The sequence below is a fragment of the Pagrus major genome, chromosome 22 (genome assembly GCF_040436345.1).
Source record: "Pagrus major chromosome 22, Pma_NU_1.0".
NCBI classification, from domain to species: Eukaryota; Metazoa; Chordata; class Actinopteri; order Spariformes; family Sparidae; genus Pagrus; species Pagrus major.
Window position 1 is genome coordinate 18,415,124 of NC_133236.1, and position 26,377 is coordinate 18,441,500.

Below are 26,377 nucleotides of genomic sequence, written 5' to 3' on the forward strand. Positions count from 1 at the left end.
ATTATTTTTATCATTTTAACAAGTGAAATTTATTTGTTTTCTCAAGATCACAAGTTATTTATGTCATTAGCACATATTTCCCCGAGATTACAAGATAATTAACCATGAGAACATTACTTCATAAACCTTGTGATTATTTTATTACATTCTTAAAGAAGAAATATTGGGAAAGACATTAAAACTGAAACACTCCACAATCTGTAACTCTACATTCATATTTTGGTCTTTCATTGCAAGTCGGAGCCTCTTCTAATCTCCTGAGGACGTCGACACCCTCAACCACTTGACTAGAAAGGAAAACAAGAACATTAGGTTTGAACAAAACTGTATAAGAAAAATGAGATTATGCAGAATTGGGAACTGGAATTAGTGATACAAACCCAAAGGCCACGTAGGTCCTGTCCATCCAGGGTGTTGGCTGCAGGGTGATGTAGAACTGGGATCCATTGCTGTGGGGACCCTTATTGGCCATTCCTAGAGTGCCCCGTTTAGAGTGGGACACGGCAAAGCTCTCATCTAAAAGGAGAAGGTACATATGTTACAGACAGGAGAAGTAAATTCACTAATATACAGAGCATGCAGAGTGCAATCTTGTGGTAATACTGTTGATGTCTTGGACTGTTTATATGTGTCATACCTTCAAAAGTTGGTCCATAGATTGACTCCCCTCCATCACCTTTTCTTTTTGGAGAAATATCTGAAAAATTGAAAGATGACAGATACAATGCAAGTAGACCACAGTATATTTAATTCTCTTCCTAAATTTCACAATAATGTGTTGATTACTCAGGGTGATTTCATAATCTGAAGAAGCACTTGGCTTAACAGTAAGCAGACAGTTATGTGGAAGTAACTGTGGAGGAAGTTCGAGATGTCCACTGCTTATTTCACTTACTGGCAAAAGATGAGTCAGATACGCTCAAAAAATGATTTCATTCAACTGTAATCCAACCCCAACCTCAACCCTCAACCATAACCCATTCCCAGATGTACTGTAGCTAGTTTCAAATCCCTACATTGATCATTTATTCATACATTTCCCATCTTCACAAGTAGCATGTATGTGTCCCATGTGGAGATGTATTTAGAATTAACTGCACTGTTTTTATTTGTATGTGAAAACCAAATAAATGCTACTGAGGACTAGTGACATACCTCCACCTTGCACCCAGCCGTCAGGCACCACGCGATGAAACACAGAGCCCTTGTAGCAAAGTGGGAGGCCGCTCTGCGACAGACCTCGCTCGCCTGAGCACAGTGCCTCGAAGTTCTTTGACGTCTTTGGACAAACATCTGAGAACAGCTGAGGAAAGGGAGAACAATGTGTCTTGTTTACATGCTTTTCTTATATCAGCAATTTAAATCATTTCTATAAGGTAGAAAAGTAGAAAAAACATGATTTTTTTCTTCATGTGAGTTTCCTCACCTCAAACAATAACCTCCCTGCTGCCTCGCTTGCTACGTCAATGTCCATGAAGACAAACTGATGCTATAATGACAAGAAAGAGAGATGTTCAAGGATAATAAATATAATAAATGCCTAATTTTACAGATTAATATTCAGCTAGAAGAGCCACTGATGACTTTAACTAAAACGAGAACCTAATAGTTTGCAAAGCTTCCTAGACATTCATTTCAAAAGTCAAAAGTTGCATGTTATTGATAATCCAATTATGTTCTAAATACGTTATGACTATGTAGTGTGATACCCACCACAAGCAGAAAATTAACTTCCCCAACAACCATATGTTTAACCTATATTTGTTATTTATGTGACTGTGACTTGCCCCAGTTTTCTGGAGGTGTTTCGCATAGTAGTCCTCAGTGAGAGCCATGTAGAAAGCCTTCGGCTGAGTGAAAGTGAAGCTCCACTGATTCTTGGCCCAGCTGGCGAGATCTTTTTCGTTACCAAGGAGGAGGCCGTTCAGAAAGCACATCAGGCTGCTGGAGTACTGCCACACTTCGCCACGCAGCTCCTTGAATACAACGGTGGACAAGTTGGACGACAAATGTTTTGTGATTCAGCATTTCAGAATAACCATCACATCAAACTACAGTAGTATTTTGTTGTGTAGATGCTGCAAACTCAGTTTCGTCTTTTAAATCAAGTTTTTTTTTGGCTGTATAACATTCTGTGTTACTCTCTTTCTGTTTCATTGTCATGGCTTTTAGCTTGCTATTTTTCTGTCGCTTTGTGTTTATTCAGCTGTTTTAATGTAAAGCCCTTTGTATCTGTGTCTTAAAAAGGTGCTATATAAACAATGTTTATTATTATTATTATTATTATTATTATTATTATCATTATTATTATTATTATTTGCCATATCATTCACCTGCTGAAATTTCACAAGTCATTTCAAATGAGCAAGTCAATGTAGAACAACATTTGAAAGTAAGTATATTTATCAAAGTACTGTTTTTAGATATACTTGTACGTACTTTTATGATACTTTACGCTTTTACTGTATTGAATTTAAGAGGCAAATATAGTACTCTTTACCCGACTGTGTTCATTTGAAAGGTTTACTCACAAATGATTTTAACAGATTAAAATAATACTAATAAAAACCATGATCATTTATGAAATACAAGTTACAAATTAATTAAATGTATCTGTACTTCAACTACTTACATTTGAATGCTTCTGTGCTATACACAGAAATACATCCTTAATAATTTCTTAACTATAATATAATAACATAACTGGGAGTAGCATAATCTTGACATGCTCCATTTGGCTTCCTAATGAGTATTTTACTTGATACTTTAGTTGTACTTTTCTACTTTTACTGCTTGTTTTTATTTATTTTGCCTGATAAGACCACTGCTCAATACTGTGTGCGCATTTGTTTGATTGACATCCGTGTTCTGCCCCAATAGTTTGTTGAATTAAGTTGCAAGGATATCACAAATTATATATCTATACCTTTATTGCTCTTTTTAGTACAAAAAGAGTGTGTGTTTTAAAGCATAGCGCCCAGCAATAGTCTGCTCAGCACCAATGATTGTGAAAACATGGGTGTGAAGGGCCTTTAAGAAGCTAAAACCTTGCAGTCTCACTGCCTTTTCTATGATGAATCTTCTTCCAACACTGGTGTAGAATATAAAACACTGTGCAGAGCCTCAGATCGCATCACAGCTCTCTACTCATACATGAAAAGCAGGTTTGCCAATTTCCAGGACAGCTGGAGGATTTCAAACAAGTATAATCAGATGACTTACCCTTTTCTTGTTACACAGGTAGGTGTGCCAGTCAAATTCGAGTAGCGGTTGAATTTTTGGATCCAAGAATGCCTCAGGAAACTTCTGTTTTAGTCCCTGTTGTGCATAGTCAAAAGTGTTAACATCCCGGTGAAAACGTGTCAAATACATAAAACAAAAGAAAGAAATGAATGGTTTACCTCGGCAACACATTTGGCAACATGAAAGTTGGGATCTTTAATTAAACCTACAATTTCTAGGTGCATTTTTGAGTCCATGGTTGAAAAGAAAATCAGCCATAAAAGTAAAAAGCCCTCAGTCCATAAACATGAGCCTCGTATCCATGGCAACAAGCATATGGAGGCGCTTTTATATGACGTCCATCTGGCTTCGATCAACTCCGCGACACCGTATCCTTCTATTCCACCTTGTTTTTTTGTAATCATGATACTTGACAGAATGACTAGTAAAATTACGACACAGAATGCTTATTGATGACTTAAATTCAACTCAAACGTCGAATTTATCCTCTTTTTCAACTTTACAACAGTTAATACCGCAACAAGGTAGCGTAGTAAGAAGACCTTCAACGAATTGGAACGTGGCCCAGCGGCGCCACCGTTTGAAATCTCCGGCTCGTTGTTCTGTGTTGTGTTGAGTAGCATTGACGTTTTCTGCGCGTTTCCCTCAAGTTAAATCGGTTAAACCCCATTTTTGGGTAGTTATGGGTGTTCACGATTTGTGGTCTATCGTCGAGCCGGTTCGTGAGTCGGTGCCGCTGTACAGTTTGAGCGGAAAGACCCTGGCAGTTGACCTGAGCTTATGGGTGTGCGAGGCCCAGCACGTCCAGGCAATGATGGGCAGAGTTACCAAACCCCACCTGAGGTAATTGTCACTTATCAGCTAGCTTAGTTAGCTTCAGTTCCAATCTTTAGAACCGAAACTTCTGCTGGACAACCATCACTTAAAAGCGATGACCTTTTGTGTCCAGGAATTTGTTTTTCAGGATGTCATCCCTGACACTCATGGGGGTGAAGCTCGTCTTTGTGATGGAAGGAGAAGCCCCTAAACTCAAAGCGGAAACCATGAGCAAGAGGACAGAAACAAGATATGGAGGATTCAAAAAGGCTCCTGCCGCGAAGTCCACAAAAAACACCAGCAGAGGGCGCTTTAACGCTGTGCTAAGAGAGGTTGGTTGGTCCTCCACTCTCCTGCATCTCTCATCAAAGTCAGTCAGTCACATGCATGTTGTTTTTAAGCACTCCTGTCCTCTGTAGTGTGCAGAGATGTTGGACTATCTTGGTGTGCCATGGGTGACAGCTGCTGGGGAGGCTGAGGCCATGTGCGCCTACCTGGACTCACAGGGCCTGGTGGATGGCTGCATCACTAATGATGGAGACGCTTTCTTGTATGGAGCCCGGACTGTCTACAGGAACTTCAATATGAACAGCAAAGTATGTTGTGAAAGTTCATATAATCAACAGTGTACAACATATGGAGACAGCTGAACCCAAATCTCAGGGCTGGTGCTTGATAGAAGATGCTTCACCGCTCACTTGAAAGGCTTCTTCAGTTCAAACTGTTACTTATAAGGACTAAATATATGCCTGTGATTTGGATTAAACTTTCTCCAGAGTACCAAAGTAACATCTGGGCACCCGTCAGAGCTGCATTTTTTCCAGGAGTGTTCCCATTTGATTTCCAGTCAGGTTGCACAGTTAGTAATCAAAGTATTACTTAATTCACAACATGGCAAAGGGCAATAACAGAAGCCAACACAGATGCCCTGGCCCAAACATGTTTGTTTGGAACAGTCCCCCAACAAATGTCACATCATCATATTTTAAAATAGCCTTTCTCAGCAAAAGTGAAAATTGTTATGCATGATCATTCATAATAGCTTTTAAAAATATTGCAATAGGATTTTTCTTACCATATCGTTTCCTGAATGAAAAACTTTATTCTATGTTTTTGCTCTAAATTGCCTCCTGAAAACTAGAAGCTATAGTGCTGAATTAGGTATACTTGCTGTTACGTACTGTTTTTTGTTTTGGAGTACTTTATGTATTTTAAAAAGAGCAACATATTCAATTTTGCTTGTGAGTTGGGGATGTTGAATCTAGTTTTAGACAAAATAACTGTCAATTTATTATTTGTAGGTCAAATCACTAGTCAGGTTATTAACTAAAAAGTAAACAGTTTATTATTATTATCACAAAATGTTATTATGCTTTTAACATAAACACAAACAACTACAACACACAGTGACATCATCACTGCTTTCATGTACGTATGCATACATGCATTCATGTCTGAGGAAATGCTCAATTCAACAGATCAAAAGATATAGCATATTGTTCCTCTCTTTTCCGTCCAGGACCCTCAGGTGGACTGTTACAGGACCTCCAGGGTAGAAACAGAGTTACATCTTTCCAGAGAGAATCTTGTCGGTTTGGCCATCTTCCTGGGCTGTGATTATATTCCTAAAGTAAGGAGGGCGCCTTAATCTGAAATTTGTGCATCAAAATCACTGATATGAATGATTTACGGGATGCTAACTGTACATTGGCTTTCTTCCACAAGGGCATACCTGGTGTTGGTAGAGAGCAAGCTCTGAGGCTCATTCATCTGATTAAAGGACAAACACTTCTGCAGAGGTAGGAAACACACACTCATCTTTCTTGCATTTTGATTGCAGATAAGTATTTTTTTTTCTTTTCTGTGCTGTGGTTGTGCACTTGTAACCTCTTGCTATTCGGCTCAGGTTCATCAAGTGGAAGGAAGAGAATGCAGGTGTGTCTGAGGGAGTCGTAAAGAAGGTCGCTCACTGCCACGTATGTCGACATCCTGGTGAGTGGTGCCCTGCCTTGAACTCTGACCCTTTGGCTGATCCTGATAAGAGGTGGCAAGCAAAGGGGAGGGGAGGGGTGTCCCGAGAGGATTTAACCTGCAATGTTAAAACATACACGTATGTGAGAGATGGATTAGTCGGAATAAGCCTCTGATTTAACACCTGAGTTGTAGTAATGTGTTAGATTTTAAGGTTGGTTGTTTGTCTTGGCTTTTTACCTACTTCTCCTATTTAAAAAAAAAAGATAGAAATCAGTTTATACAAACGAATATACATATGCTTAAGAACCTCCTCTGCCATGTGTAAAAAAGCATGAGACATAAGTTTCATCAGATATTTACTCTGATTCATCTCCTCCCTTTTTCAGGTTCAGCAAAGGCACATGAACGCGGCGGCTGTGTGCTGTGCGACAGCAAACATTTCTGTCAACCTCAGGACTTTGACTACCAGTGTCCCTGTGACTGGCACCACTATGAACAGACGCGCCAGGCTTTGTCTTTTGAGGCAAACATCAGAAAGTATGTGACCTGATGGAAATTAACCCTAGATTCTTTTTTTTTTTTCTTCACAAAAACGGTAGATGTAAATGCAGGAAATGAAAATTGAAAGTTTAATGGCATGAGAAAGCAAGAGCATAAAGACAACTTATTAAAAAGAAGACCAAGACTAGCGAAACTGTAGTAAGTCTATCAATTAAGGCTGTCACAATATCAGATTTTCACTTGATGATTATTGTGGCCAAACTTATTCACAATGACGACATTATCACACCACCTATTGAAAAATTGGCTTTTAAAGTCGAGTATTCTGTCGATTTCACTTTTTTAAGTGTTTTCTTTCTCTTTTTCATAGGAAAACACTTGCAAGTCAACAGTTCCCCTTCACAGAGGTACAGCTGTTTTGATGTGCTTATTGTTTGATCTAAAGTATATGGTTTTTAATATTTAAATCAAATTTTGCAGATCATTAGTGAGTTCCTGATTTCCAAGGATAAGCCTGTGTCACATTTCAAAAGGAGGCAGCCAAATATGCTGTTGATTCAGGTAATGGCTTGATTTAAATGACATCTTTGATAAGTTATTTCTTCAGTGAGTTGCATCTAAAAGATGGTTTTGTTTTCTAGAAATTTGCCTATGATAAGATGGAGTGGCCGAAGCACTACACCAGTGAAAAGGTTTTAGTCTTGATGACCTACGCAGAGTTGATGAACAGGAAGTATGGAAGGGAAATGTGTTCCCAAATCAAGCCCCTCAGGTAGCCCGCCAAGTTCAATTTCACCTTTTAGCAACTAAAAAGTGTCTCTTTAGTGACTTTGTTGTAATAAAAGCTTATTTTTGATTATCAACACCCTTTACTCCCAAAGAATACTGAAACCGAGGGTGAGGAATGCCGTCGCTTGCTTCGAAATCATCTGGAGCACACCAGGTCAGTTTAAACCAACACAGGATGCTGTTCACTTCAATATTTTCTGTAATCCTCTGTTTTCCTGCAGTCAGAGGAAAAAGCGATGTTTAAGAAAACATCTTCTGGGTTGAGTGACACGACTGCTGCAGTAAGCAGAGGTTGGGGGTGCAGGGTGCTCGTCACCGGGTTGTCTGTTAGTGACTTGCTGTGAGGTGGGGTTCAGAGGTGACAGATCAGTCACAACAGCCACTAGGTGCTAAACTGGCTTCCTCCCCAGGCTGGGAAATCTGTCATATCAAAGTCCACTAACAAGCCAGCCCGACGTGAGCAGCCTGAGAAAGTCTCAATCAACTAATTCAGAATGCAGTTCCTCATTTGTTATATTCTGTCATGCAGTTTAATGAATGTTACTGTAAACTTTAGTCTCACGCTAAAGTATGTATGTATTCCAAAATCCCTGTAACAAGAAAGTGGTTGAAACAGCATTATTGCATTTATGAGTTAAAAGGCTATGATACTTGCATTTTGTATAAAATGTGCTGTATTTGTGTATAGTATTTATAAATTATTGTCTGCGTTTGTTCAGAGGAGCATCTGCAAATAGTGCCATTGGGAAAGTACAGCAGCTACAAAATGTTCATTCTTCATTAATTAGTTGATCAACAGAAAATTAATTTGCAACTATTGTGATTATCAGTCAGTCATTTAGGTCATTTTTTCAAGCAGAGATGACGATGATGAGCATTTGAGTGTTCCAGGTTCTTACATGTGAGGGTTTGCTGATTTCCCTTTACTTACATTATAGTAAATGTAATATTTTTGTGTTTTTGTGCTGTTGGTCTGACAAAAGACATTTGATGGCGTTGCTTCAGGCTAAAGGACATTTTGATGGATTTATTAAAAACATTTCTGATGTTTTTAGACCAAACAATGAATTGAAAAAATAACATGCAGAATTAAAGTTGACAAAAATAATTTTAAGTCACAGCTCAAATGAAAAGCTGCATTTCTCCAAAATGCCTTCCAGTGATGCTTTACCACAATTTTTGTATCAGTAAAGGAAAAAAAACAACATTTTTTCCGAAATAAGATAAATGAGAGAATTGTTGATACCGATATGGATCTGACCTTGATGTTTGGGGTTTTTACAGAACATTATGTGTTTCCTGAGGATCGGCCTTCACAGGATCAAGGTGAGGTGAGGACGGTGGAGGAAGAGTCTCTCTTCCGTGTGGCCTTCCCAGAGCTGGTGGAGAGCTACCTGAGAGACAAAGCTCTGGCTGAAGAGAAAAAGACCAAAAGTAAGACGATAATTTGTAATATTCACTTTCAATAAATTCATATATTTTTTAATGAAGTTAACAATGCAGCAAACAAAAAATGGGAGCCCTCCCACAGACTTGACAAGCTCCAAGACTTCCCACACTCACTGTGCCGCTGACAAGGGCATCCTGATCAAAGACACCTGGAGCTTTTGACTTGTTTTTCAAGGCTGTCTATTACAGGCGCTCTGACACCTGAAAATGTAGAGTTTGGCAGCTCGACTAGTTCACACCAAAGGCTTTGATGCAGCAGAGAGGTGTCTGTCTCACAGGCTTCGCTGTCACTTTATGCAGGTTGTACTTTGCTCCCCCCCTCCCCAGCCACAACTGCTGCAGAGCTTCACTTCCTAATGTGTAGGGAAATCTACCACTGAGATTGCTAACTTTTCAGTGAACATGTTCAAAGTAGTCATTAAAGCGTTCTCTGACATTCAGTCTCAATCTTCTTTACAGAGAGGAAGCCAAAGAGTCAAAAGGAGAAGCCGGCTGATCTGATCTCAGATGGTATTTCAGACCTCTTGGCTCAGATGACCCTTCAGAGTTCCTCTAACGCTCAACCCCAAACACTACTCCCTACCAGCACAGAGGAACCAGAAGTGGTGCTCCTGGACACTCCAGTGAACAATAAACAGCAGCGGAAGACGAAAGAAGACAACGGCAGTTTGGGTGATTGCCCGAATACGCCTCAGTCTCAAGCAGAATCAGAGGGTGCTGCTTCACCGTCTGTCTCTGCTGTTATCGACGCTCTACACCTAAGTGATATCGACTGGGAGGCTTTGTCCTTCACATCCTCTCCATCAGCCACAAACCACAGCACTGAGCCCAAGCTGAGCACAGACAGTGGGGCCAAGGAAACGGAGGGCGAAAACACCAAGCTGAAAACCTCATGTGACGTCAAAGAAGGAGACTCCAGATCTGCTCCAGAGCTTTCTCTTAGGGACAGGGTGCTCATGAGGAACACAGATAAAGCTGTTGACCAGATAGAGATCCCCACTGACATGGTCTCAAAACTACTAAACTATGAGTTAGCCCCTCTCAAACACACTTCTTCTCATAACTCAAAACCAAGTGGACGGATTGGCAGTAAGTTGTCAGGAAAGGAATCTGCTGTTAACAAAAAAGAACCACTCACTGACAGAAGGCAGTGTACAACAAATAAAACAGACACTCACAGTTCAAAGCAGCAGCTGAGGCCTGCACTACAAACTCAAAATAAGACAAAGGACAAATGTAATGGCTCCCAAAAGCCTCCACAGAAATATAAATTTGTCAGAAAAGCCATTCCCCCATCAGCTGGCCCACCACAGACGTGCCACTCTGGCCCAGATCGAAGTGACAAAAACGTGCCACACACCACCAAGAAGAGTGTGTGTATGAGCGTGGGCTCATCCAGCGAGGAGAGTGATGCAGAGAACCAGCAGCTTGGAGCACAAAGAAAGGCTAAGCTAAAGCCAGTAAACAAGATCAAGGGCTCCCTTTCAGACTTCCCCCTGAAACCTGTTTCAACCAAACCAACAGCAAAAACGGCTCCAGTCCAGTTATCGCGACTAAAATCTCAGAATTGCAATGTAGATATTGAGACAAACAGCATGCCTGTATCAACTAAAAGCCAGACTGTCTCACCAGCTGATGCGAGTGACGATGTGTTCCTTCAGACTCCAGCGTCACCTGTCACTGTGGTAGATAGTGATGATTCAGTGATCTGTGGTGAGAGTCCGCTGCCACTGGCAGAGAGGCTGAGACTGAAATTCCTAAAGTGAGCAGCATCATTACAGGACGATGGACAAGAACATGTAAGCTATTTTATGTTGAATATGAAAGATTACTCTAAACCTTAAAAATCTTTACTCAATTTCTCATTTATTAGCTTATTACAGTAGAGCTGCAACAATTACTGGATTAGTCAAGTGACAGAGAATGAATCTATAATTATTTTTATTTCTGCCACTCGTGGTCTCTCAATTAAAACAAAAGACTTAAGTAGTGTGGCATCATGGAAGCTGCTGTCTTCATTGTTTAAAAACCAAACATTTTTGTGACATGACTCGGGTAGAAGTGTTCAAAGACGAGGTGATGTTTCAAAATGTTCTACCCCTTGCACACTGGACTAGTTTGTTCATACTTTTCCATCCATCTCCGTTCAAGCAGCGCTGGAACACTGCTCAGTCTGCACTGAGTTTGAAAGCGGTGCGATGTAAAAGATATTCAGAAAGTAACCACTGTTGTCAGCTGATCCGTATTACGCATGTGCAACTCACAACAGAGCTGAGAGAGAAGCATGATGTCTCACTCTTTGGCATCTTTCCTTTTCAGCTCTGGAAACAAACGATTTGTCTATATCAGAATGCTATTAAGACTTTTAAATAAAGTTTAATGTCTTTTTTTTTATGTAGTCTGGCGATGTACATATATGTTCTGCTGCTTTTCACTGTTCTGTTTTTATGGCGTAATTGTGATGACGAATATGACACAAAGAAAAAAACAAACCAGGACAAACTCATCTCCTGGCACTGTGAAACGAGTCAATAATTTATTTTTAGTGAGTTTGTCCATGTTTAGAAAACCTGCATATACATTCTCATTTTGGTTTTAAAAACTATATTATTCATGCTGTGCCTCCCTCCTCACTCTCAGACTCTCTTTCGGAACGAACAAATGAAATGCTCCGTTACACACAGAATTAGGATTTCTCCTGGTTTGAATATTGTTTGAAATATTTGGGATTGTAAGTACACACCTCAACAAAATATACAACAAAGATCGAGTAGATTTTGACATTTTAATGCAGAAATGTTACATATTATATCTTTAAGTCATTTTTCAAACAAATAAGTCAGACTTTAGATTGTTCCAGCTTTTGGAATATGAGAATTTGCGACTTTCTCTCGTCTTAACATTACAATAAATTCAATATCTTTTGGTGCTGGATGGTTGATCAGACAACATAAGACATTTGGTTAAATCAGGGCATTTTTACTGTTTTCTTCTTTGTTTAATATACCAAACAGTTAAAGTTGCACTATGTAGTTTTGGGGAGAAAATTTAAGATCTTCATTGACTGATTTTTTAATTTTTATGCCTAAACAAACTACATAAACAAACTCTTCATTTCCATGACTGAATAAACAATAAATAAATAAGCAAACTGACCTTAAAGGACAACACAATTTCATTTTATATTTAGCAGACCCTGCCACCTTTCTAGCCTCTAACAGTGTTCTGTGGACCTTATTTTCCTCTGAGAACAGCTTGTTTATTCAGTTATGGAAAAAATAAATAGTTATGTTTGTGCTATTACCTCATTAATATTGAAAGTCTTTTAATTCTGAGTTTGAATTTCTTCTGCAAAACTTGATAGTGCCCCTTTAATCAAGAAAAATGAAGTTTGAAGTATTTAATAAGTGAGAGGAGTGAATTTTTCAGCAGAATTCAAAGAACAATATTGATTTTATTAAAGTTGTGTCATTAGATGTTGTGACATTGAAAAGCTTGAACCGAAACATGAAATTGTAATAAATAAGTTCCTCAAGAATGTTTTGTTGTCTTGCCAAAACCTGTTGCTCTGATCCTGAAAGGAACCGTTTATGTAAATCAGGGTTGAAGGTTGTGGATTAGCACAGTTTTCAGCATTAAACGCCATTTAGAAGCAACATGTGAGCTTGTTTTCTCCCACTGCTGTTTGACAAGCTACATGTCACTTAATAGAGAGGCAGCCACTGCAGCTGAGGGGGACGCTGAGCTATTGGTTTTACAACCTGCCAGTGTTGGCCCCCTTGATCATGAGTGAGGCCTTAGACACCTTTTGCAGACATGAAAGGTCTGGCAGGAGCTTGGTGACAGCTGCATCCTCTGCCCAAATAACAACTCAGTCCTAGACTAGGTTTTATTTTTTCTTCTTTTTTTTCCCTTCCTCGTTCCTTGATTGTTTTCCAGTGCAAATCAACTTGTCTTTCAAAACAAGTTGAGTCCTGTGTCATTTTCTTGTGAAGGATATTTTACAGTTGATGGACGGCTTGTCAAACTGGAAAACCTGCATTAGAAACCAGAAGCATTCATCCAGGTGGCAATAAATTTTAAGATGCAGTTCATGAAGACTTGACTTACAAACTACCCCTTGCTGATTCTGAACCATATATTCCAATATATATTTCAAGCAATGTGGCTCTGTGAGGCTCTAAGTCAAAAAATAATGCTGACTTGACTATAAACTTCCAGACTGAAGACACATGCAGGCCTGACTTGCCAGAGAGGTGTGAAGCTCTCAGGTGAAACAGCATCCTCTCATTCCTTCATTAGACAAATCACATCAAACTGATAATTGTCGTCGTGCAGACTTTAAAGAGTAATTCCCCACAAAAGGAATCTAATTATTTTTCTTTCCATCACATTATCCGTCTATTTAGCCTTATTCACACCCCAGTGATAACGAACGACGTCCTTCGGGAAGGTCGCATTTTGGCACTTGAGGTTTTCTTTGAACTTTTTTTTTTTTTCGCCTGAGCTGTGAACCCATAAACCTCCGGAGATCTGCTTCTGTATAAAAACGCTTTGGCAAAATCCCCCTCACAGAATCTGCCTGATGTCATCCTCGCTACATGGACGTCTGGAAGTCTCGGGATATTTCTAACATGAACCTGGAAGCTGTCACATCGAGAGTACTGTCTGAGTGGAGTAGCCTCGGAGAGGATCAGGACTCGCTTCAGTCCGCCTCACCGGAATCCTCCATGGACTCCAGCTGCTCTTCACCGGAGATGTGCTTCTCCAGCCGGCACCAGGACATCAGCGATCTGTCCGTCGGCTTCTCGGGACGCAGGGCGACTCCGGCATCGCAGAGGATGAGCAAGCCCAAGATGTCCACCAAAAGGCGCGTGAAGGCCAGCGAGAGGGAGAAGATGCGGATGAGGAGTCTTGCAGAGGCTTTGCACCAGCTCCGTGACTACCTGCCGCCGGACTACAGCAAGAGAGGACAACCCCTGACCAAGATACAAACCCTCAAATACACTATTGAATACATCAACAAGCTCTCAGACATCCTGAGCCGCGCGTAACGGACGTGCATGGACCACTTTTACGCATCAGGTTAACTCTCATCTGGACATTTGATGGAGTTAGTTTTACATGCAATATCTTAAAGATAACTTAATGATTACATTTCATTTTTATGTTTTTCCTTCTATTTTTCAGCCCTTCCCTTGATGTAAATATTGTTTTTCGGGCATTTGGCAATTATTTTTGTATATGAGGCTGCCTGTGTTTGAATTATGAATTCAGTGTTTGGAAATTGAGTGTGCTGTTTGTTGATATGTATATTTTTCGCTGATGATATCTTGATGGGTATGAAATACAGCTTTACTGATGAAGACTCCAATATTCCTGTTTGCGTTAACAGAGAAACAGCTTGATACTGTTTTTAACCTCGTGTAGCCTACTTTGTTTACTGGTATATTTTAGGACTTAAATAGATGCGTGTTATTTTAAGGTTTTGTTGTGTCTGAAAGCTATTAAATAATTAGTCCTTTTGTTTTTTGTAAATGAGTCCAGTTGTCTATCCAACTCTTCATGTGTTTTTTTTATATATAGAAAGGCTACATCAGGCGTATGTAACATGTTAACATAAATCCATTATATCAGATGCAGGTTTTATTCACAAACATGTTTTCTACTCAACCATCTTCAATAAATCAGCGTTGTATGTTGAACTTGTGGCCCATTTAATTAATGACCCATCTTCAGGGTGAGCAGTACAAGTAGAACGCACGTCAACCCATTCGTCCAATCAGAATGTCAAACTAGCGAACGTAGGCGGGATCAGAACTACGTGTAGCCAATCAGACACCAGGATTCCTCCGGGTGGGCGTTGACTTTCACATAATGTGTCCCTCACAAAGAAATCCCAACCTGGGATGTGGGCTAGTCTGACGAAGCCGCCATTTCAAAACACGAAGGAGCTACAGAAGCTGTCGGAAATTTTGTACATTTTTTATTTTTCTAATATATTTTTTATTTTTCTTAGCAAATAGGAAAATTATATTACTTTTAGAATCTACCTCCTCGCTTGCATCAGCAACAAAAGTAAGTCATCCATTTTCTCTACGTTTCACCAACGCGTTTGAAAATCACAGGAACGCCCCTCTCGTACATGACTAATGATAAAACACACATTTGTTATTCGGCTTATCTGTTTCGTATTTTGAAAAAAGATAACTGGTTATCCAAATGTCGAAAGCCTGCTTGAAGACGAGTTAAATGAAGCAACTTGTTTGGGAGACAACATCCTGCAAATCAGAGCTGCACTGGATGTAAACCCAGGAATTAGACACGGCCCTGCTGGTGCTCTGCATCATAATTTAGCCGGTTACTTACACATTAGCTCTTAAAACTAACCAGTGTGTAAAACACTGACAGTATTATCTAAGGCTTGAAATGTATTTGTTGCACAGGAGCATCCAGCTTAATAATTGAGGTGACACAGCTCCAACCGCCTCTCAGGATCAGGATAAAAATGTTTCCGTGACGCTCAACGCACCTTTAAAATAACACTGATAATGTATGTGTACGTGACAGTCCTCCATGACGTGGTTACAGTCTTAATGGTGTCATGTTTCTTTCCATTGTCATTATGCATTTCAAGCTGCTGCTCCACAAAGCCTCGCGTTATTGTTACCTCTACAACATACAGTAATATATGCAAGTAGAGGAGTCTGTATAGTAATGTATAGAGATACAGTTCACCACCAGACAGACCATAACTAAAACTGGATCATTTGAATTTCATTGAGCTATGATGAATTGAAGGGCTTCTCCATATATTTTAGCTAGCTGCACCTTATAAACTGGCAACTGAGTGTACACATAGTTAAGAGAAAGTATATCAACTTTTTAATTTAGATACTGCATACATTTAAAATGTCTATAAAGATGCTAAAAATGTCTCAAACCCTGATATTATTGGCCTGATATTGGGACATTTATATTATTTGGTTAGTTATCGGTACTGGTAAAATTAGAGCCAATAATATGTAGCCAAATTGATTTAATTGGCTTAACAAGCGCAGCATCTACACAATCCAGTACAGTAGGTAACAGTATGCACAAGGGCATGGCAGTATATAACAATATCACAATATTTTTAGGCCATATCAGGATATACGATGTATACCTGAACCTTTGAAATCTTCTCAAAAGCACAACAAAAATCAAATATCACAACATTTTTTAACAAATAGGCCCTACTTCGATATCGATATTGCGACAATATTGTAGGGATGACTACAAAATACTTTCACAAAACACAAACCCAATTAGATTTCTGATCAATAATCATCAGTGAAAGGGGGATAATGATGACGTGGGTAAAGACAACTATTAAAACAAGTAATAATAAAAAAAGTATAACAGTCTGGTAGGTCTAGAAAATTACATCACTTGACTTTAATGCCGTCTTTAAAACCAGTAGAAGACCACACACATCACGACGTAATGACATCCAAACTCAAAGACCATATATAGTCTCATATCACAATAATGATATATGTCTTGTATATTGCCATGCCCTAGTGAGCACCTTTACAGTTGGTTTCCACTCTGCCAATGAAGACAGAGATGAAGAAGAAGTGCAGCACGCATACAAATGTCAGGAGTTTTAACATAACAAATCTTATTAGAACTATGTAATCATCATCATCAATACTTGCTCACTACGTATTTGCCTTTTGTACCCTCAGGTGTGCAGTTACTACAGTTTAGGAATTTCGTTAATTTCACATTTGTGTATTTTAAAAAAGTTTTCTTATTGGTACTAGCCATGAGAAGCAGATAATTATTGGTTATTGGTATCCATACGCTGCATGCCTAATCTTGAGATCATGTGAATTGCTGGCTCTTCAGCAAAAGTATCAGACACACTGCAAGCAAAACAAGTTTCAGGTGCGGCTTTCTGGGACGGTTGCTCCCTCAGGACAAATTTTGTAAGTCATCTCACATTCCCCAAGTATGTTGAGTGGCAGGTTCGTGCTTAGTGTCCAACCCCCCTTACCTTTCCCCTACTATATATCACATAAGTCGTCAGTCTATCTATCAGTGTCGCAGATGCTGCGATGCAGTGTAACAGCTGTTATCCAGGCTTTGGGACTATTAATTTCCTCACTGTCAAGCTCTGACTTGCAGTTGTCCGTGCCTAACTTACGAATATGTCACCTGTTTCAATATGAGGCATGCACAGTCCATCACACCCAGTGACAGAGCAATGCAATGAATGCAACGCTGAGGTTTAATGTTTCCACAATCTGCTGAGTAAAATTGTGACAGCCTTGTGTCACATTGTAGAAATGCCTAAATATGTTGTTCATCAGTGATAATAAAGAATTACCTCCTACAACATCAAAGAGTGATTCATCAGTTGTGCCTGCAAATGTGTTTTTCTACATATCAGATGAATCTTTGGGAATTAAGCTCCCATTTGTTAACATCATGCTTGATTACCTCATAACTGCAGGGAACTTGCACCTTATTTCTGCATGAATTCATTTTTAAAATGGCAAAATGCCCTATTTTTTTTTCTCTTTCTGCAGTATGAATATTTTATATGTGGAAGCAAAATGCATGTAGAAATCTTTTTATGTCAAGGCAGGTATTGCAAATAGCATGTGTACAGGAAATATAACAATTCTATTGTAACATAGGGCTGCATATTAATCTTGACCTGCATCCTTTCAGATGGATGCAGACACAGAAGAAAAGATGACAGAAACTTCAAAACCTTCCAAGGATGAATCTGAGAAACCCACAATGGACAACAAAGCTCGGTCAGTCTTAAAGTTTCTTACAGCCTAATACTGCATTTATTTATTAGTACTGTATTTATGGTTTGTTAAAGTGCATGCTAATGGAAGGCAAAAACATGCCCTGCTGAAAACTGGAGTATATATATTTGCATTACATTGTTGCATTGTGTCATTTCTGGGTATTGAAGGGAATCTTATCTCACTTCTTTTGGGTTTCGTCAATGTACAGAGTTGACTATTACAGCTATACATGATTGAACTTGGTCTAGTGGTTAAGTGGCAGTAACTGCCCTTACGTGGAGCCTCATATTCTGATTGTACTTGGTTTAACAGGCCAGACAGAATAAAAATGCTCCAGATAAACATCTCCAATCAAATTAAACAGGCCCAAACTGAATGAAATTTCAATCGGTTGCAGAGGGGTAGTTTAAAACGATCAAAATAATAATTGTCCCATGCTAATGTACGTTTCTTCACTTACCAAAGATGGCAGCTTTTAAGGTGAACTGGTCGTGAACTGCTAAGAGTTTGTTTTTATACAAATTCTTAGAAAACTCCACCCCATCACATGTAAACATTTGACCCGAAGTCTTCTTTGATTTGTATTGATTTCAATATTGTCCATTCAAACCTAGCTAGTGTTTCTCATATTATTTTTTTTCTCCTCCTCAGGGGCCGTGGGTTTAAAGGTCGTGGTCGAGGGGGTCGGATGAATCGAGGTGGCATGCGTGGTGGGCGGGGCATGATGAAAGTGTTTGGTCCACCTGGACATGGGAGGGGACGACCAAAAGATGGACCCATGAATGGATTTGCACCCATGAGGTACTGACATTTGAAACACATGATGTTAAGTATAAATGTTTTGCTCTGTTTTTCTCTTTTCTTTTTTTTGTAGGGGAGTTAAATCCAAAGTTAAACAACTGCCCTTGATGTGTGTTTGATAAGATGTGTGTGCATTTTAAATGAAAATGCTTAGCTTTTATGGGTATACTGCACTTCCCTCGCAGAGGAATGAGGAGGATGCGACCTTACCCAGACGTAAGAGGTCATCGAGGTAGGGGTGGACCAATGGGCATGGGCCCTCCTCCTCCTCCTCCCCCACCACCTCCCATGCACCTCAGAGGCCCCTTCCCACCCATGCATAGGTAAGCAACTCACACAAAGACACACAGTATTGTGTGCAGACACTCAGGGTAACCAGAGAGACCGGATACATGGTTGTTTGATTTAAGAATGATCCTCCTGAGTTCAAGAACCTCTCTTCTAAAAGGTAGATTCTTTTGTGTGGGGATCAAATACCTGTACATTTGAGCCATTTATTTCTGGAGCAAATTATTTTGTAAATCACAACCCTTTAATGAGTAGGTGTGTGTTTTCATTTAACTTAAAATGCACACAAATGTCTTGTATCGGTGCAATGCCTTTCCCTGTCTGTAGGCACGGACCCCCTCTGCCTCCTCCTCCAGGTTATCCTGGTTTCAGAGGGCGTCCACCACACCCTCGAGGCCGTGGCATGCTGCCCCCTGGACCTCCGCGCCACTTCCACCCCCGCGGCCCGAGAGGGTAAGAGCTGTTTGAATTTTAATATCTTGCTCAAGCTTTGCAAGTCACAATTCTCGGCACTTTGCTTGCACGCTTTTTAAGACACCTAAATAGATTTAAAAATAATTCTGGTAAGCATTTGAGACATGCTCACACTAGTTATATTACTTTACATCGAGTAAACTGCAAGCCAAAAGACTGAGGGTTGTGACACAATGCACAGTCCTTTCTGTCCCTTTTCTTTTAAGCCTCATTATAGCTTCACTTTAACTTCCTCTAATTATCACATTTCTTTCTCAGTTTGTCTATCAAATAGATGAGATAATATAAGTGTTTGCCCAAAGCTTGTCTTACTAATGTTGAGTCAAAGACTGTTAACTTATAAATAAATAAAAAACATACTTACTGCTCAACTATTTGAAAGCATACTTTTAAATAGTGCATGAAACAATGAAAAGACATTGCGATGTATTTTGCCATTCCAGTAACTGCACAGTAACTGAGAGGGGATGAGAACCCTGATTGGAGTAGTTCAGATGGGTGCTCTTATCAGAGTGTGCCACCTATTGGCCAAAGCCGAGAATCCAATGTGTGATTTTATCCTTTTACACAGCTACCACAATGGACCGGTCTCTCCTCCGCCTCACCCCCTACCTGGCAGAGGCCAGAGGTGGCCAGGGCCCCCTGGTGGCCGACGCTTTTAACACAGCCTGCCCTAAAAAACAATAACCAAGCAGCTGTTAATGTAGAAGGGGCCTAAAGTGGTGCAGTAAATTAAATGCCCCTCACTTATGTGTTATACAAAGTCTGTGGCCAAATGTCTGGTTATTGATATTGTCTACTGGCAAAGAAATAATGTGAAAAAGACTAATGACAACCGAGGACACAGAAATGCCTCACAGTTTTTAACAATGTAAAGGCATCCTCGCATTCTGTTACCTTTTTGTTAATGAAATACTGTTGGTACTGTAGGAACTATTTGACGTTGTTGAGAAAAAGCTGTTAAAACCAAGTCGCTGTTCTCGAAGGGAGGAAAATTCATGTCAAAGTTCATTAAATGTTCTGTGGTTCTTGTTATAGTCACCCTGTGAGCCTTAAGAAATGTTTCTGATCATTAATAAAGAATTAAAAAATGGGTGACACTGCATATTTGAAGGTGGGGAACAATTAATATAAGAGTGCGCAACAGCCCTCAAGCACCACTGTTACTAGCTTAGTACACCTTAGACCTCCCTAACCTTTCCTTTTGTTACATGGAAAACATTACTGTATTATAACCTCACCAAGCAGTGCAGCAAATATTGTTGAACACTTACACAGTTTTCAAGAGAAAAGACAATATTCCACTTGTCAAGTATTCATGAGTATTTAATTTTTATATATTATATCATTAATGTGCAGCTCTTTTAAGTTATGAGTATTGCTGTTTGAAACATTCATGTTTGTCTTTATCAGTCTATTGTGTAAAGACACAAAGTAAAAGGCATTAAATGAATAGTTTATAGTTTATTGAAAGAGATATCTAGTAGCTTTTTTATAAATGAAAGCAAATTCCATTATTATTTACTTCAGTTAACTCTTTACTGTGTTCAGTTCTTTGAATTGTCATAAAAACTTTATTCACTGTAATTAACATAACTTTTGTGAACCTGTGAATGTGTTTTATGAAAATCGTCAAGACATATGAAGTAGTCGTGGAGAAAAAAAATAAAAGTAAAAATAAACTCAACTTCTCTTTTTTTTGGTTTATTCACAAACAAGTCTGAGAGTTGTCATTACAATTTACAACAATTATGTAATATTTGGAAGAGAATGAATTGCAATGTCAATCTAATACTGCACACAGTGGCACAGTAACAGTGTTTGATCTTAGAAAGAGAACATTTGGTCCATGTAAAGACCACTGTGAAGATATTGTACATATTATATAGAAGTTTTTGGATAAGTGTGGAGGACCGAGAGCCCTTAACAAATCATTTCTCTTGGCTCTTTGAAGGATGCATATAGGAAAAGTAATCCATGAATTGCAGGTTAAATAGCTGAGAACTTGAATTTCAGTCACTCAAGTACATAACTATTTTTCTTACCATGTAAATTTCTCTGGAGGACGCCACCAACCGCTCCACTTGAAAGGCACTGAAATGCTTTTGGCCGAATGTCATGTCACAGATAAAATTCAGTGGTAGCATGTCTAAAAGGAGGACATCATCTGCAAAGGATAAACACTCTGATATGACCAAGGACTTTCATGTTTTCTTGCTGTTTATAATAAGATTTAATTTGACTTTAAGGGCAACAAAGGGACTTTCTTTCTGTTCTTTCTATCATTAATTCTTATACTTAAATATTTTAAGTAAAAATAAAAGTTTGTTGCCATGCCTGTAGTTATAGCATATTAAGTTAATGTATATTTTATAGAAAACTGTAGTAACAGATTATTAAATAAATTACTTCGCAAAGTGCCGTGATACACAATAATGGCACCATCTCATGGGAAACTGAATAAAGTGGACACCAATCACACAAGATTGTAGCTCTTAAGATTTTGCAAGCTAATTTAGGCCTTCTGAATGTCGAAGAGGCATTTATTATTGATTCTCTGTATTGTATGAACTGCTGGCACAAACACTGATTTGGCATTATTATTGTAGATCAGATAGCTCCAGTATGGCTGCAGACCTTCATCACAGCTAGTCTGTTTCATAAATTAGCCACAGACAGGTGTTGGCTCCCCCCCACCCCCCCACTCTGTCTGTCTCTTTCCATCTCTTCAGCACTCTCAGTACATTTTGCTGCCTCTTCAGTCTGCAGTCCCTTCTTGTTTCTCCCTTTGGTTGATTATAACAGACTGACTGTTGTTGTCTCCTGAAGGGGGGCACACAGTACAATTAACCTTCCGGGCCCCAGGAACCCAGGCCCTCCCTCACATCTCTCCCCTCCTTCACCAGCGGCGTGACATTGGAGGTCCGGCTCTTCGCTTGAAAACTGGAAAAGGTGAGCCTCCTCTTGTGTCTTATGCCCAAATCCTCCCCCCCCTCACTGATGCCTGGAGATTCTCTCTTTCAGGATGGAAGCTGAAGACGGTGAGACACAGAGGACTATGGTACTTACCTTTTTATTTTTTATCATTAATGGCTTAAAATTAAGAAAATGTAGTTCAGAAGATTTGCACTCAACTGTCATGGAAGTACATGTGTACTGTGAAAGAACAGAGTAAGGAGACCTAGAGATATACAGCACAAGACAGTCTATAAATCAATATTATTGCACTGATAACTGGCAGGAAATCATTTGGAATCAGTAGGAAAAGCACAGGTGTGAATAATAAAGTTAAAGGTGACTGAAATCCATTTAGCTGCTTAAGTTTCAGTGTCCTGGTTTTATGTGTGCTAGCTCACTGTCACCTGCTCATGGCTTAAAAAATCTTGCCATCGTTAATAGTATTGTTAGTGGTAGATGGATGAAGCCTTATGAGGCTTCGGGGCTTTCTTTTTATTTGTGCCAATAAAAGTTTTGAAGCTTCAGGGTCTGAAACATGGCAAGCATAGTGATATCTGATAACCTTTCAAGACTGGGGCTGAAGCATGACAACACCTCTCTAATTTGACTTGTTTTGGTCTCATATGAAGGGTTGTAAGTGAAGTGAAAGTCCCCCGTATGAATAGTGCTTAAGTGAAAGAATTACAGTATCTCATGTGATCTGTACCTCAGTATCAAAAGCACTAGTTCAAGTAAATTATACATATATTTTCAGGTATGTATATACTGTATAGTGTCACCCTCTGTATGACAGCTCAGTTTAATACAGGAAAAGGAGGGGTAAGTCCTGAATAGTCTTTAAATAGAGCAATGGAGAATAGTGTCCTATAATAAATATATAGGGACTATGAGCAGGAAATTTGATTGAAGATGAATGTTTGATCTGTGATTTTTTTATTTTTTTTGCCTTCAAGGATTTTTGTGCACTGACTATTCAATAAACACAAAGAAAATCACTTGTGTGTTGGTATTGTTTCCTACAGATTATATATGTTTGTACAGAATAATGACAGTTTAAAGGTGCACTTTGTAGTTTGGGGGGAGAAATTTAAATCGGAAGAGAAAGATCTTCATTGATATTTTTATGCTTAAACTAAATAAACAAACCCTTCATTTTCATCACTGAATAAACTGAATTAACAAACTGACCTTAAAGGACAACACAATTTCATACTGCTTTACTTTGTTTATATTTGGCGGACCCTGCCACCTTTCTTGCTTCAGTGTTCTGGGGACTTTAGAACTGAGAACAGCTTGTTTCTTCAGTTATGGAAAAGATTAACATTTCTGTTTGTATTATTACCTCATTAATATTGCAAATTTTAAAATTACGGTGGAAATGTCTTCTCCAAAACTACACAGTGCCCCTTTAACAAAACTTTGTAATATTAATGTAAAAGTAGAATTGCACTTCTGGTGAAATAACAGCACAAAAAAGGTGAGTTCAGTTGATATTAAATTCTGGATTTATTTTATTGAAGAAAAAAAAACATACAACTAACTCCACATTGTTGCCTCAGAAAAGACAATGAAAACAAGTTACATGTTGAAATAATGACTAAGTTCAATATATGGCCTTTTTTTCTGTGATGTTGAACTCTGTTTATGATATTGCTGAAATCTTTATGTTGAGCACTTCATGAGTCCATGACAACCAAATATCTGCTGCTCATCACTGAATTCACTGGCTGGGCTTGTCATCAATGGGGTGGTCCTTCCACATGGGTTCAAGGATGTGATCTGGAATCTTCTCCATGGTAGTCTGAGAAATCAAATAAAAGCTTTATTTCAGGCCATTTGCACAATTAGACTGAGCAGGTTGGAGCGTAGCTGGTGTACAACTGATTCTGAAGTAACTTACCTTTGTCACCTCCATGGCTACACCTTCAGGGAGGTTCCTCTGGATGTATTCAAGGTATACCTGTGCTGTGCTGCCTGTTATATGAGCCAGCTACAAAACAAGAGAAGAGACTATTGACCTCATCACAAATCACTGTGGGGCGTAAATAACATTCTTTTAAAACAAATGGGCTACTAAAGGGTTGATTGTAAGTTGCAAGGACAGCACAAAGTTCCCAGTGCAATAAAGCCTGATCAATTAGAAGGAACCTAAATACTTTTTACTTGAACAAACATAGGCTCATCACCTCAATACATCGGAAGTGTGTCCTCATCTCATACTGAACCCTGTGTTTTTTAAAGATGTGAACCGACTTCAGGAGTGTTAACCTCTCCATGTCCTGGCGAGGTTCGGAGCTGTGGCAGAGGAAAGAAGAGAATCAAAACGATGTCAGTGACAAAGATATAATGGATAGCAGTCTTTTGTGGCAGATTTACTGCATTAGTACTCACATGTTGCTGATGGTGATACCCAGTTCTTTAGCTGCCATGGTGGTAAATAATTCATAGCTGTCCAACACGGCCTTGTCGTGACCTTTGACCATCAATGACACCTTCTGATACAGCACATCAGGCTCTTCTGTGACGGTGATCTGCAAAGAAACAAGAAAACGTGCACAAGTCTAATGTGTCACTTTATTACTCAGCTACTATAAAAAGTCTTCGGTGAAAGAAACAGATGAATAAAGAAAGTGTAGTGATGACTCACTGATGAAGGTGTTGATGGGAGCACTGTTGCCGTGTGGAAGAAAGTGCTGGATGTCAGTGGGAGATGGGACCTGCAGAGACAGAACGGTGAATAATTTCTTACGTATTAACACGTCTTTTTAAAATAGAAATTTAGCACAAATGATTCTTTAACTTTACTTTGAGATAGCTGCTCATACAGTAGTTAGTATGCTTTTGGCTTGACACTCAATCCTGTTTTGAGTCTTGAATATATGTAAAATGTTGGAAATGCAACAGACTTTTTCAGATGTTTTAACTTATTTAGAGATAGAGCCACATACACTCTGCAAATTGAGTGAAATTTCTCTTGGCTCAGTGTTGCGAGTTTTTGAACCACAATTTACATTTAATGATTATATTCATACATTTTATGCATGTGTAAGAGCCAGTAAAATAAAAGAAACAAAAACATATTGAACGAATTTTCACTTTTGAAGACATAACTGTGGGAATAATTTTTTTTTGTCTTTATTTATTTTTTTACCTCATAATATACCCTTTAGATTTGATTTTCTTTGCACTTACTGTATAACACATTACAAAGCATTATAATACAGTCAAAAAATGTGGTTTAAAAAATGGATTTATGCCTCATATAGGTACATTTACATGTTTTACTAATGGTAAACAACATGTGCAGCATTGCTTCCACAATGTCTGACAATTTTAAAGAGGAAACAAGTAGATTTAATTTATTCCTCTCGAATTAAAAGGTTGTAATGATGACTGCTGCCTGATTAATTACTGTAGAAAAGCTTAAAAGTCACGATAAACTGGTGTTTCTTTTACCGATATTAATAAACTAATAGACAAATAAGAAAAACTACAGCTTACCTGATTATATTACATTTACTGTGACCCGAACATGCGGCCGAAGCTCTCGGCCCCTGTGGATAAAAACACATAAATAGATATTTACAGATGACATTTACTGTCTGACCACCACCATGCTGCAACTGTCGTCTCTGACCAAATACTGAGTCTTAATGTTTACTTCTCATGAACTGAACTGCCACGTTGGTGAATAGTTCACAGATAATGTGCAAAAAAAACAAACATTTTAGATACCGTACCAAGCGTGAGAATCCACGAAATATCCTTGCCAGAGAACATAATTCTCGCCTGAGAGCCATGGGAGCAGCCATGTTTATGAAGAAGGTGGGACAGAAGCTAAAGTACCTCGACAGTGCTGCCCCCCTGTGTCCTGGAGGGTGAACTACCACTGTGGCAACTGGGTGCTACAACCACATCTGGACGGGCTACTGGCGCCCTCATTGTTATAAACAGATTTTTAAAATGTACATATATATAAATATACATAGATAGCTATTATATAATTGTGGGCAATTCATAAAGAGAATGTAATTTACAACAATGACAGAGAAAATATCAGGTAGCCTATTCAATGCAGACATCAAACCAAGTAAATATTAGATACAAGAGAGAGCAAAAAATATCTATATGAGGCTTGAGGATTGAGATACAAATTTTCACTTCAGTTTTTACAGCTTTGCAAAACACATTTCAGGGTATTAAAGGTGCAATGTGTAAGAATTTGAGTTGAAAACCTTCAAAAAATGAAATAAAACCATCAGCAGAATGTGTGA

The 26,377-nt window shown here is 38.9% G+C and overlaps 5 protein-coding genes across 6 annotated transcripts; 3 read left to right on the forward strand and 2 right to left on the reverse strand.

The window, feature by feature from the left end:
* Positions 1-123: 123 nt before the first annotated feature.
* ppil6 (peptidylprolyl isomerase (cyclophilin)-like 6) lies at positions 124-3,647 on the reverse strand. The gene is made up of 8 exons (XM_073492342.1): positions 3,402-3,647; positions 3,223-3,318; positions 1,788-1,976; positions 1,427-1,489; positions 1,156-1,303; positions 638-697; positions 381-516; positions 124-287 (listed from the first exon to the last, which is right to left on the reverse strand). Exons 1-8 carry the CDS (start codon positions 3,645-3,647, stop codon positions 176-178), a joined length of 1,050 nt encoding a protein of 349 aa, XP_073348443.1. The 3' UTR covers positions 124-175.
* On the forward strand, positions 3,613-11,199 carry LOC141018108 (flap endonuclease GEN homolog 1). Its single transcript, XM_073492995.1, has 13 exons — positions 3,613-4,086; positions 4,193-4,391; positions 4,479-4,655; positions 5,579-5,689; positions 5,785-5,858; positions 5,966-6,051; positions 6,420-6,570; positions 6,905-6,941; positions 7,015-7,095; positions 7,176-7,306; positions 7,416-7,477; positions 8,608-8,757; positions 9,232-11,199. Exons 1-13 carry the CDS (start codon positions 3,926-3,928, stop codon positions 10,536-10,538), a joined length of 2,727 nt encoding a protein of 908 aa, XP_073349096.1. The 5' UTR covers positions 3,613-3,925; the 3' UTR covers positions 10,539-11,199.
* Positions 11,200-13,406: 2,207 nt separating this feature from the next.
* Positions 13,407-13,826, forward strand: msgn1 (mesogenin 1). The gene has a single exon (XM_073492330.1). The coding sequence runs from the start codon at positions 13,407-13,409 to the stop codon at positions 13,824-13,826; it is 420 nt and encodes a 139-aa protein (XP_073348431.1).
* An 884-nt stretch (positions 13,827-14,710) lies between these two features.
* Positions 14,711-22,200, forward strand: LOC141018204 (uncharacterized). Of its 2 annotated transcripts, none has more exons than XM_073493123.1 (6): positions 14,711-14,850; positions 17,494-17,582; positions 18,234-18,383; positions 18,569-18,706; positions 18,999-19,124; positions 21,975-22,200. In XM_073493123.1, the coding sequence occupies exons 2-6, from the start codon at positions 17,494-17,496 to the stop codon at positions 22,057-22,059; spliced, it is 588 nt and encodes a 195-aa protein (XP_073349224.1). In that variant the 5' UTR covers positions 14,711-14,850; the 3' UTR covers positions 22,060-22,200. The 2 variants fall into 2 exon arrangements, with proteins under 2 accessions (XP_073349224.1, XP_073349223.1); XM_073493122.1 differs by lacking the exon at positions 21,975-22,200 and adding an exon at positions 19,717-20,832.
* A 1,385-nt stretch (positions 22,201-23,585) lies between these two features.
* mrps10 (mitochondrial ribosomal protein S10) lies at positions 23,586-25,922 on the reverse strand. The gene is made up of 7 exons (XM_073493052.1): positions 25,844-25,922; positions 25,605-25,657; positions 24,751-24,820; positions 24,495-24,634; positions 24,290-24,398; positions 24,004-24,093; positions 23,586-23,904 (listed from the first exon to the last, which is right to left on the reverse strand). Exons 1-7 carry the CDS (start codon positions 25,913-25,915, stop codon positions 23,824-23,826), a joined length of 615 nt encoding a protein of 204 aa, XP_073349153.1. The 5' UTR covers positions 25,916-25,922; the 3' UTR covers positions 23,586-23,823.
* Positions 25,923-26,377: the final 455 nt, after the last annotated feature.